At 42.4% G+C, this 12,478-nt stretch overlaps 1 protein-coding gene across 1 annotated transcript; it reads right to left on the bottom strand.

Moving 5' to 3' along the window:
• Positions 1-906: 906 nt before the first annotated feature.
• Positions 907-8,403, bottom strand: LOC132210040 (probable G-protein coupled receptor 139). Its single transcript, XM_059648847.1, has 2 exons — positions 7,613-8,403; positions 907-1,000 (listed from the first exon to the last, which is right to left on the bottom strand). The coding sequence occupies exons 1-2, from the start codon at positions 8,401-8,403 to the stop codon at positions 907-909; spliced, it is 885 nt and encodes a 294-aa protein (XP_059504830.1).
• Between the last annotated feature and the right edge of the window lie 4,075 nt (positions 8,404-12,478).

The raw sequence follows: 12,478 nt of genomic DNA, 5'->3' as shown, positions 1-12,478 counted from the left end.
ACAACACAAATTTTGGTGTCACCTGTAAACTGACCATCCATATCTCACTTACGAACTATGTTCACTTCTAAATCATTTGTAGAAATGACAAACAGCACTGGACCGACAGCAGCAATCCTTGTGGCACACAGCTGGTCACAGGCCTCTAGTCCAAAAAGCAGACATCGACCAGCACCCTCTGTGTCCTACCATTGAGCCAGATATGTATCCAAATGGCTAGTTCTCTCTGTTTTCTACATGATCTGACATTGTCAACCGTCTTACTGAAGGCTATATAGATCACGTCCATTGCTCTGCCTTCATCAATCCTCTTCCTCGCTTATTTAGAAAACCCAATCAAGTTAGTGAGACCTGGCTTCCCATACACAAAGCCGTCCTGACTAACCCTGATCAGTCCTCACCTTTCCAAGTACATTTCAATCCTCTCCCTCGGAAATCCCTCCAACAATTTGCCCACCAAGCATGTCAGGCTCCCTGATCTATTGCTCCCTGGCTTTTCCTTACAAGCTTTCTCAACAGTGGCTCCACATTAGACAACATGCAGTCTTCTGGCACCTCACCTGTGGTTATCAATGTTACAAATACCTCAGCAAGGGGCCCATCTCTGGAGAAGATTTTGTGTAAGAGATATTTATTGAAGACGAGTCATTTGAATTCAGTTAATCAGCTAAATGAGTTATTTTATTTAAGGTTTGTATGTTTGATATATATTTTATTTTTTCCATTTTAACTTTTCTTTCTGTAGATAATGAAAGGATATTTTAGTTTGTATGTAAAGGTGTTATTGAAAGTTCCTTTTCTTTCGGCTGATTGTTGTTGGGGACATACACAAGCTCCAGAGTGAGATGGCTAGTTGATTCAGAAAAGTAGTAACACAGTAGGATCAGTCAGATCGATGGGTGATTGTCAGGAAAGATCAGGAAAAAGCTCAAATATCTCTGGTGGCTGTTCCTCTATCAAATCAACATTCAGTTTTTGGTACTGTTGAAGGGGACAGTCTCTGTGCGGAAAAAAGAAGGGGCACTCAGGTATTCGACAACAGGAATGACTCTTATATGAGGCAGCATTTGACAAAATTTAATCGAATTATTATCATAGGGGAGCCTCCTGTCAGGAACATAGACAGGCAATTCTGTGGCAGTGAGTGTAGATTTAGGAAGGTATGCTAAGATTAAGGACATCTCTAAGCATTTCAAGCATAATGTTAAAGTTGAGAAACCAGAAATTATTATACACATTGGTAAGAATGACATTTTCTGAGAAAAGATTAAAGCATTACAGGGTTAATTTAAGAGGTTCGGTAGAAGGTTAAAAAAATAGAACTTTAAAAGTAGTAATCTCTGGCTTTCTCCCAATGCCCAACTCAATTGAGGGAAGGAACAAAATGATAATGATGATAAATCAATGGCTGAAGAGCTGGTGTGTTTTTCAGGGACTCAGGCTATTGGATAATTGGAATGCTTTTTGGGGGAGAAAAGACCTGTTCCAAGAGGATGGAACTAACTTGAACTGGAAATAGACCAATATCTCAGCAGGGACATATGCTCATTCCATTAAGGAAGAGATTATACTGACAGAGAAGGGGAGTGGAAGAATTCTAAGTGGCAGTGTAATTAGAAAGATTGATGGGGAAAGTTCTGGATGTGAAGAAAGCGCAGCAATTGGAAAAGAATGACGCGAGAGAGTCAGAACACGTAGTAAGTCTGAGGAACTAAATTGCATTTATTTCAATTAAAGGGGTCTTACAGATAAGGCTTGTGAATTCAGAGCATGCTTAAGAACATGGGGTTGGGACATCACAGCTGTAAAAGAAATATGGCTGAGGAATGGACAAGACTAACAGCTCAATGTTCTGTGTTTTAGATGCTATAGGAAAAGAGGCAAGAAAGGAGGGGGAGTGGCATTTTTACATAAGGAATGCATTACTGCTGTAACTAGAGAAGATATTTCTGGAAAATCTCCAAGTGTAAAGGTATAGGTAGAGCTTAGAAACAAGAAAGGAAAGATCATCTTGGTGGGATTGTGCTACAGGCCCCCCAGTCGTTAGAGGGAACTTGAGAAACAAACATGTTGGTAGATCTCAGATTAACATCAGCACAATAAGGTTGCAATAATGGGTGATTTTAATTTTCCAAACATTGGCTGGGGCTACCATCGTGTTAAAGGTTTGGATGATGAAGAATTTGTGAAATGTGCTCAAGGAAGTTTCCTTAATCAATATGTGGATGCTTCTACTGGAAAAGGAGTAAAACTAGACCTTCATTTGGGCAATGAGGCCGGGCAGGTGCCTGAAGTAAAAGAGGGGGAACACTTTGGGTCTAGGGATCATAATTTTATTAGTTTCAAAATGGTTATAGAAAAGGATAGGCCTTCCATAAAAGTTAAAGTTTTTAATTATAGTAAGGCAAGTTTTAATGGAATGAGACAAGAACTTTCAAAAGTTGATTGGAGTAGACTGTTTGCAGGTAAAAGGATGCCTGACAAGTGGGAGGCATTCAACAGTATGATGATGAGAGCTCAGAGGCATGTTGTTCCTATTCAAGAGAAGCATAAGGCTGGTAAAATTAAGGACCAATGGATGAATAAAGATATTGAGGTTCTGGTCAAGAATAAAAGAAAATCTCATTCTATTTATAGACAACTTGGTTGAATTGAATCACTTAAGCAATGTAAAGAGTGTAGAGGCATTCTTAAGAAAGAAATCAGGAAGCAAAGAGGAGATTTCTGATAACATTGGTAGATAAGGTTAAGGATAATGCAAAGTGATTCTACAAATACATTCAGTATAAGAGGACAACTAGAGAGAAGATAGGGCCTCTTTGAGTTCAAGCTGGTCACCTTTGTGTTGAACCCCAGGAGATGGGAGAGATGCTAAATGAATGTTTTGTTTCAGGTTTTACTCTGGAGAAAGAAATGGGGGCTAGGGAATGCAGAGAAATAAATTTTGATGTTTTAAAAACAATTCACTTTACAGAAGATGTTTGGGAGGTCTTAGAGAATCTAAAGGTGGATAAATCTCTGCGACCTAATCTAATGTACCTCAGAATGTTGTGGGAAGTAAAGGAGGAAATTGCAAGACCCCTTGCAGAAATATTTGCAGCATCTATAACTACAAATGAGGTACCTGAGGACTGGAGGGTATCTAATGTTGTACCTTTATTTAAGAGTTTTGTAACGTGAAACTGGGGAACTAGAGACCTGTGAGTCTGACACAGGTTGAGGGTAAATTATTGGAAGTGATTTTAAAAGATAGGATTTATGGACATTTAAGGAGGCAAAATTTGATTAGGGATAGTTATCATGGCTTTATGCGAGGGAAATCATGTCTCACAAACTTGATGTTTTTGAGGAAGTTACCAAAAAGATTAATACAGGCAAAGCAGGAGACAGTATTTACTTGGACTTCAGTAAAACCTTTAACAAGGATCTGCATGGTAGACTAATGAGTAAAGTCAGGTTGCATGGGATTCAGGGTGTCAACTGGATACATAATTGGCTAAACAGCAGGAGACAGAGAGTAATGGTAGACGATTGCTTTTCGGACTGGAGGCCTCTGACCAGCAGTGTTCTGCATGGATAGGTTCTGGGTCCTCTTTCGCTTGTCATTTCTATATAAGATTTGGATGAGAATATAGGCAGCATGGTTATTAAGTTTGTGGACAACACCAAAATTGGTGGCATAGTAGGCAGTGAAGGAGATTTTCTAAGATCACAAAGCGGCCATCATTAAATGGGCCAATGGCTGAAAAATGGTAGATGGAGTTCAATCTGGGTAAATGTGAGGTTTTGCATTGATAAAATTAATTGTAGGGCCTTGTGTAGTGTTGTAGAGGAGAGGGACCTAGGCGTCCAGGTAAATACTTCATTGAAGTTTTCGTCCCATGTAGACAGGGTGTTTAAAAAAGCATTCAGCAAACTTGTCTTCATTGTTCAGTGCTTTGAGTACAGGAGTTGAGAAGTTATTTTGAGGTTGTACAGGACATTGGTAAGGCCTCTTCTGGAATACTGTGTCCAGTTCTAGTTGCCCAGTTATAGGAAGGATATTATTGAGCTGGAGATGGTTTGGAAGAGATTTACCAGGGTGTGGCCAGGTATGGAAGGATTGAGTTATAAGGAAAGACTGGATAGGCTGGGACTTTTTCCACTGGAATGTGGGAGATTGAGAAGTGACCTTATAGGAGTTTATAAAATAATGAGAGTTTTAGATATGGTTAAGAGTAATTGTCTTTTCCCTAAGCTGGGGTATTTAAAGACAAGACAGCATGTTTTAAGGTGAAAGGAGAGAAATTTACAATTTTTTTTGCACAGAGTTTGTGTGTGTATTGAACTTCCTGAGGATGTGGGTATAATTACAATGTTTAAAAGACATTTGGATAAGGACATGAATAGGAAAAGGATGGAAGGATATCAGGCAGGAGGAGGCAGTTGGGACTAGTTTAGTTTGGGATTATGTTCAGCACGGACTGGTTAGACTGAAGGATCTGTTTCTGTGTGTGTGACTCTATGAGTATGACATGGAGCTGAAATATCCTTTTGACCTGGTTTATTCCAATTTGCTGATGTACGTGCACAAATGGCCACAAGACGGTGCTTTTATAGACACAAACACATGCAGAGGTGAGAATACGGAAGTGACCAGGGTAATGTTGAGAGTTTCAGGAGATGATTTCGGAGAGGGGACAGGAGTGAGAACCCAGAATTGTGAATGTGTTTTAGACAATGGGGGAAATAAGTTGGGGAAAGAACGTAAGAGAGCAGAGGGATCTCTCAGTGGCACAGTTGGGGCTGGAGAGTGACTGGCAGCTCTCTTAGCTGTGACTCGCTCTGAGATAGTGGTAAGGTCAGATTGGGATGTCACTCAGCCATACAAATGCAGCTGAATCCATTGCACTTCAACTGGGGGCAGAAGCGTCATCTCCACCGAAACCTCTGATGAGCACTGCATTGGAAGCCAAGCTCTTGTTGTCAAAAAATATTGTCTTGCTTTTTGTACTTGGCTTCACTTATGACATTATTGGGGAGGCAATGGCCCAGTGGTATTATCACTGAACTGTTAATCCAGTGACCCTGGTAATGTTCTGGGGACCTGGGTTTGAATCCCACCACAGAAGATGATGGAATCTGAATTCAGTAAATATCTGGAATTAAGAATCTAATGATGACCATGAATCCATTGTCAATTGTTGGAAAAACCCATCTGGTTCACTAATGTAACAAAGTGTGGAGCTGGGTGAACACAGCAGGCCAAGCAGCATCTCGGGAGCACAAAAGCTGACGTTTCGGGCCAAGACCCTTCATCAGAGAGAGGGATGAGGAGGGGGAACTGGAATAAATAGGAAGAGAGGGGGAGGCGGACCGAAGATGGAGAGAAAAGAAGATAGGTGGAGAGGAGAGTATAGGTGAGGAGGTAGGGAGGGGATAGGTCAGTCCAAGGAAGATGGACAGGTCAAGGAGGTGGGATGAGGTGGTAGGTAGGAAATAGAGGTGCAGCTTGAGGTGGGAGGAAGGGATGGGTGAGAGGAAGAACAGGTTAGGGAAGCAGAGACAGGCTGGGCTGGTTTTGGGATGCAGTGGAGGGAAGGGGAGATTTTGAAGCTAGTGAAATCCACATTGATACCATTGGACTGCAGGGTTCCCAAGCGGAATATGAGTTGCTGTTCCTGCAACCTTCGGGTGGCATCATTGTGGCACTGCAGGAGGCCCATGATGGACATGTCGTCTGAGGAATGAGAGGGGGAGTTAAAATAGTTCGCGACTGGGAGGTGCAGTTGTTTATTGCGAACCGAGCGGAGGTGTTCTGCAAAGCGGTCACCAAGCCTCCGCTTGTTTTCCCCAATGTAGAGGAAGCCACACCGGGTACAATGGATACAATATACCACATTGGCAGATGTGCAGGTGAACATCTGCTTGATATGGCAAATCAATCTGACCCCACCACCTAAGCCATTTTTCCATCCCCACCCTTGTCTGCCTTCCGGAGAGACCACTCTCTCCGCGACTCCCTCGCCCACTCCACACTCCCCTCCAACCCCAACACACCCGGCACCTTCCCCTGCAACCTTGAATAATTTTGACATAAAATTTGACCTTTGATCCAATTGTTTTTCTGTGGGTATTCCATATCTCATAAAAATGTGAAGAAATCTTCTCCAATCCTTTTAGCTGTGATAGAACGGTCTCTGGAAATCTAGTGGACATGTTTAGGTCGGCGTCCTGTGCCATCAATGAACATTTTTTGAAAAGCTTCTTCAATGCGGCAATGCATATTAATGGTGCTGGTTTTATCTGCTTAAGTATTTCCAGCTGCTTGACACATGGGATATGTACAGCAAAATTCAACCACATCTCCGTGCAGTCCGTGGCCAGTAAAAAGTTTTTGTATTTTGGCTTGAGTTTTCCTGATCCCCACATGATATCCTACTTGTAATTCATATGCTGCCTGCAACACCTCCTTTCTAAATCCCACCAGTAATACAACGTGATAAACCTTGAGCCATTTTTCACCTGCCTGAATATGTGATGGACTCCATTTCCTTATCAAGACTTCATTTTTAAGGTTGTGACATTCTGGACCACATGAAGATTTTTCGTCTGTGCATACTTTTTGATTCTTTTGCTTTCATGTTTTTTTCTTTCTGTTCTAATTCAGTTAATTTCCCTGAACTAAAAGTGTCCACTGTCTCCACCACCAGTTCTTGTACTTTTATTTCTCAACCATTTGATGAAAGATAGTTTCTGTCAAAATGAACTTCAACTTTATTTTCTTTATTCTTTTATTTCTCCACCTGCTTCAGCCTGTGGCTTTGTGACATTGTTGTCTCACAGTAAGGAAAAATCCCAGATTATACTTGCTGTGTGGCATCTGAGTTGCCTGGTTTTCCACTGGTTTTTCTCTTACAGTACATTGAACTCCCAGCTGTGGTCCAGCTATATCATTAACAAGGCTAAATTTTATTCCTGGAACCTAGAATTTCCCTATTACTTGAATACCCTCACTTAGTGCATTGTGGGCCAACCTTCAGAACATGGACTGCAGTGGCTCAAGAAGGCAGATCACCACCACGTTCTCAAGGGCAACTTGAGACAGGCGATATATGATGGCTCAGGCAATGATGAATAAATCATGTGAGTAAATAAAGAAACTTGCACAAGCCACAAAGTACTTTAAAAAGGAGTCATTGTTGTAACGTAGCAGTGAATCCGCACACAGTGAGGCCTTACATTCAACAATAAGAGGAATGATCAAACAATCTGGTTTCAGTGATGCGGGTTAGAGGATAAATATCAGCTGGAAGACCATGGATGACTTCACTGCTTGTCCTCAAATGAGTGGGGAATGTTCCATCCAGTGAAGAGTGTGCAGTGGTGTTGTATTACCAGCTCAAATGAAGTGGGATTCTGCCAGCTTTGATGATGCACTTGAACACACCACCTTGTGATGCAGAAGCGGGAATATCTCTACAGAACCAAGTCTGTTACTTGTAGTTCACGTCAGCCTATGAGGGCAGAATTGTATTATTCAGTAGATTGATCTGAATGTTGTGCAACATTGTCTCCAGTCAAGTTTTGAAAAAAATATTTGAAATATTTAATAATTACAAGAAATGGATACATTATTGCATTTTTCAAATTTTCTCTGAATTTAGTCTGGGCCAATGCATAAACACATGTGTTTGTACAAGAGCTCAGCAGTTGAAACATATCTCCAGTATATTCTGCAATAAGTAAGGGATCAGTATAGTCATCTGGCTCATAAAACCTGTCTGTAATTCTGGAAACAAGGAAAAATACAGCATATGGCATCCAAAGCACGATGAAGGTGCCAGAGATAGCGAACAGTAAAATAATGGATTTCCTTCGGCTTTGCATCTCTGGATCGTCACTCTTCTGGGCGTTGCGTTGACCTTGCAGTGCTCTGCGCATTCGATTGGCCATCACAATGTGTCGGACAGTCAGTGCATTGAGCAGTAAAATGAGAAAGTATGGCAACAGTGGGTTTAAAATTGTGTCAAGCCAGTCAAAACTGATCCATCCTGGCAAGATAAAATAGTCTGGTTTGAAATGAGCGCCCCACTCCACATTGTTAATTATATAGATTGGCTCAAAAGCATAGTACAGGGGGATGTTTTTGACGCAGAACATGATACTCACAGTTGCAATAACCACAGCTGCAGTTTGCTCCCTGCAATACTTTGCTCTCAACCTCTGGCAACAAATGAGGACAAACCGATCGACAGTGAAAGCGACCGTGAACCAAACAGAGCAGTCAACAGCTGTGTAGTTGATAACCTCATTGATGCTCCTTACTGAGGTGAAGTGCAGAAATGAAAATGGGAAATAATAATAAAGCATATAGTAGATTATCACATTGGAAACAATGACCAGTAGGTCAACTGTCGTCATACCCACCAAATATAGAGCGATCCCTTTGGAAAGACCACAGCCTCCACAAATTATAAGTAATATTGTCAAGACGTTAGCTACAAAGACAAGAGCAGAATCCCCATATTAGTAACAGAACATTGATTAGAAACAATAATACAAAACAAGGTCATTTTGCCTATTAGGCCTATGTTGAGCTTTACACTACACAATTGTTTCCTCCCACCAACTCCAGCTGATTATATTGAGATATTATTTCTATCATGCTCATGTATTTACTGTCGTTTCCCTGACAGGTTACTGAGAAACATGTAGCAATATTGCGCAGATTGGAAGGAAGCAAATATCTTTCTCAAACTGGAATGTCTTCACAGAGATGGATTGCATGGGCATACACTTTGCCTTATGCCTCTCTGGAATGAAGCAGAAGGTTGAGTGGAAGTGGAAGGGGCTGCCTGCTTTGAACATGAATGAACTAAATACACCAAAGCTCAATATGAGATCAAATGATGACAATTGTATGGGATCCATTCTACTTTACAGAGGTGGCACAGGTAAAAGAGTATGGGGACAGAATTTTCCAACAGTGTGATGTCAGGGGCACTGTGTAGGTCCTGGCTAACTCTCAGCGTGCAATGCTGCTCACTGAGGTGTAGTCTCAAGGTGAACTGTTAATCTGTCAGAAAATAGGAATAGATTAATGATGGCTAAAACTTCATATGTGATCATTTAGTAGGGCATAAGCCTTCCCTGTGAAATCAGGTAACCGGAGTTACAAATATCTCTATTTCAGAGGAAATGCCAACATTCTCCCTCTGCCATTGGTGACAATATCTGACTTCTCCTGCACTTCCTTCCTGGAGTAAGCTTGATCCCTTCGGATGTCCCCTTGTGGAGCAGCTCCTACCCAACCTTCTCACTGAGCATCCACATGACAATTTAAACCCAGCCATAGAGCACTTTGGGATCCACATGTCTGGAAGTACCTGTTCCTCCCAGACAAGAACCATTCAGCACACGCCTGATCACAGATTCCTCACCTACTCATGGAACTAAACTAAAATTCACAAATTGCAGCATGAGCTGTTTCTTGTACGAACACCTGGAACTGGATCCAGCATGAGGAGAGAAAGCGTGAGGTTTGATACGCTGGGAGGTAAACCAGGGGAAGGAACAGAGTTAAAGTGTGATTGAAAAAATAACACAACCTGCTTCAGCCTCTTACCAGGAACTCCGAAGATTGCGAGAAAATGAAAGTAAGTGAAAGCTGTTTGCTCAATTGTTGATAATTCCATTTCCAGAGACTGGATGATATCAATTGTTGTTTGCAGATCTGAATCATCAGACATTCATCTGTTATATAAAGTAACTAGGTCTCCCCTGTGATTTTGTTCAGTTGCAGAGTGGGTGAAATTAGTTTGCGGTCTTTGAACAAACAGGCTCAGTTAACTTTAACAGATATTAGGCAATATATGCTTCACTCAGTCTGGAAGATTGAAGGAGAACCATTGGACAAGGTCCATCTTAGGGCTCCTTGCTAACTTGCTTAGTGAACTCTGATTGGATCCTTACAGCTTCCCTGCCTTGCCTTGCCTTTCTCACCTTGCTCTGTCAACCAAAACGTAAAGACTCACTGTATTCCTGACTTGACTTCCCTTTGGTGCCAGATATTTATTTGTGGTTTCCAGCCATCATCAGTCAAGGGAATGGACATGCTGCTGTGCAGCACCACACTATATCCATCTCACACCTGCACCATGTACCAACAGTGCCCACTTTGTACAAATGGTGTCACCCAACATGGAATAAAATCAATGAAATGAAAATGATGTCATTAACTGTTACACATCATGACCAACAAGACACAGTTAGATACTTCATTGGCAAGTCTTCTACATCAACATTTCTTCTCTCTTTGGATAGCTAATAGGCCCAACCTACATTGCTAAAGCTTGCTCTGTCGCTGCCTAAACACACTGAACCGAGTCCTTCGATTGAGAACAATAACTTCTGGGTTTGGCCTTCCTCTGCAGACTTATGTTTCTTTTTGTAACTAAAACCTACCAGTTTATGTTTAAACCACACCTTCATCCTCAATAATTATCTCCACAGCAAGCTGAGGACTTGCTTGCTCCCAGAAGCCTCTCATCTGGATTAAAGGTTTAAACATTCTTTCTCAATTACACCGACATCATGAAACTAATTCAAAGCAAGCAACCTCTCATCTAACCTAAACTGAACCAAATCTGGGCATGTAGAGACCTTCATATTATCCACAGAAGAACCAGGCTTTATAAACATACAAAGATATAAATATTCCATTATACACAGCAAACTTGGTTTTGACTGGCAACATTGATAAATCAGCAAAAAGTATATACCAGAAGTAACATCACAATCTTTGCAATGTCGGTGTTGTCATTTGACGGTGAGAATGAGAAGGCTTTCTGCTGGCATGTTTTATTTAAGGCAAAGTTGTACAATTATTTGAGAGATTAATGCTGTAAATGAAGTATAACACTGATGTGAAGACCCTCTGCATTACATTTCTATTACTTAGCACATGGTTTTACATTGTTAATGTGGGCCTCTTGATCAAACAGAATATTAGCCCATCTGGTACACTCTCGGCCCGATACGTGCCAGGTAATAAAAAGTTTGCCGGACTGATCTCGGATAGAGAAACAAAGTAACCTTTCGAAAGTTAGAGAGCAGGTCAATGTTGATGTGGATACTCAGCAGTTTATTTAGGCTGGTTAGCCGTAAAAAAGGATTTTAATTGTTGAGGAGAAACTAAAGGGTTTGTGATTGTTCCCTTATTCAAAATTATGAGAAGTTTTGTGGGATAAGACGGAGACAAAATCTTTTGAACAGTGAGTCAGTAACCAGAGGTGAGATAAAATCATTTTATCCATTCAATTCTTAATTTCTCTTCTGTACCTTTTATACTTTGCTTGGATCTTGACTGAATTGTGAAGCTGTTAGCCCTGAGCTGCCCTGCACAGTAGGTAACATTTGCCCCAGGAATGGTAGACAGGCGGAAATAGGCCCCCCGCACTGCAGGTAGGCTTCTGCTGGATGGGGTGCTGCTGACACAGGACTTTCTCCAGCTCCAGGGGCAGGAGAGGAGGCCCTGACATCAGACCATGCCTGCTCTGGCTGAAGCTATCCCCTGTGTCAGTGCTCCCTCAGCCGCCTGGAGGAATGTCCAATGCTGTCAGAAGAAACTCCATGTCTGTCTCCACTTTGCCAGGTTATGCCTCACCATCTTCTCTCCAATAGCTCCCACTCACTCTGTTCCTGCTACTGTATCCACCACCCACTAAGGCTCATCCTCTCTCACTCTCTCTACTGCCTGCAGCATTTTCCCCACTGGCTGTAATCCCCCTCACCCCCAACACCACTAACCCTGCATGCCCTCTGCACTGTCTACTCCTTCAGTCAGGGCACCTTCCCACCCACACCAACAGCAACAGCTGTGCCACCCACTTTCATCTCATTCTATACCTGCCTCATTCTCATTCCAGGAGAAGAACAGCCCGAGGGGGACAGAAAGACCCAAGGCAGGAGGAAGGCTGCCTGACACTCCACAGATCTCTGATGACAAGGAGAGGGTCGTGACTGACTGCCCCAAGCAAGCCCTGGACTGGTCCTAGAAGCTGCCCCTGACTTACTGCATAGGGAACCCCTCAGAGAAAGCTATCTGCCTTGACTAGACTGGGCCCTGCTGACATGACAGGCTTCCTGGCTTTGTGCCTGTGTTCAGTGCCAAGGTAAGACAGTAGTGTATGAGCCGGGCTGAGAGAGAAAATGAGCAGAAAACATGATCCAAACCAGTGGGACGAGGGATGCTTGATCATCCAGGTAGGCCCAGAGTGAGTATGCGCTCTGAGTGTAAGTGGAGAGCCTGGAGATACAGCCTGGTCCCAGCCCATGATCTGGGTGTGTGACCCTGACTGTACAGTGTCCTTGCTGCAGGGTTACAATGAGAGCTGTCAGGGCACATCCACGGGCAGCATTGAAGTGCAGCAGTGTGCTGTAAGCGGGCTCAATATTTAACAAGAGGGTGTTTTGAGGCTGGCTCGAGTTGGATGCT

The sequence above is a fragment of the Stegostoma tigrinum genome, chromosome 9 (genome assembly GCF_030684315.1).
Source record: "Stegostoma tigrinum isolate sSteTig4 chromosome 9, sSteTig4.hap1, whole genome shotgun sequence".
Taxonomy (NCBI): domain Eukaryota; kingdom Metazoa; phylum Chordata; class Chondrichthyes; order Orectolobiformes; family Stegostomatidae; genus Stegostoma; species Stegostoma tigrinum.
Note: the sequence above shows the minus strand (reverse complement) of the source record. Positions and strands in the feature narration are given on the sequence as shown.

What these genes read in the sequence shown, in the direction of transcription:
- LOC132210040 (XM_059648847.1), bottom strand. Translation starts at nt 8,403, where the DNA reads ATGACGACAGTTGACCTACTGGTCATTGTTTCCAATGTGATAATCTAC. An exon ending in AATTTGAAAAATGCAATAAT is followed by an intron (nt 1,001 to 7,612) that starts GTATCCATTTCT and finishes TTTTCCGCACAG; the next exon opens with AGACTGTCCCCTTCAACAGT.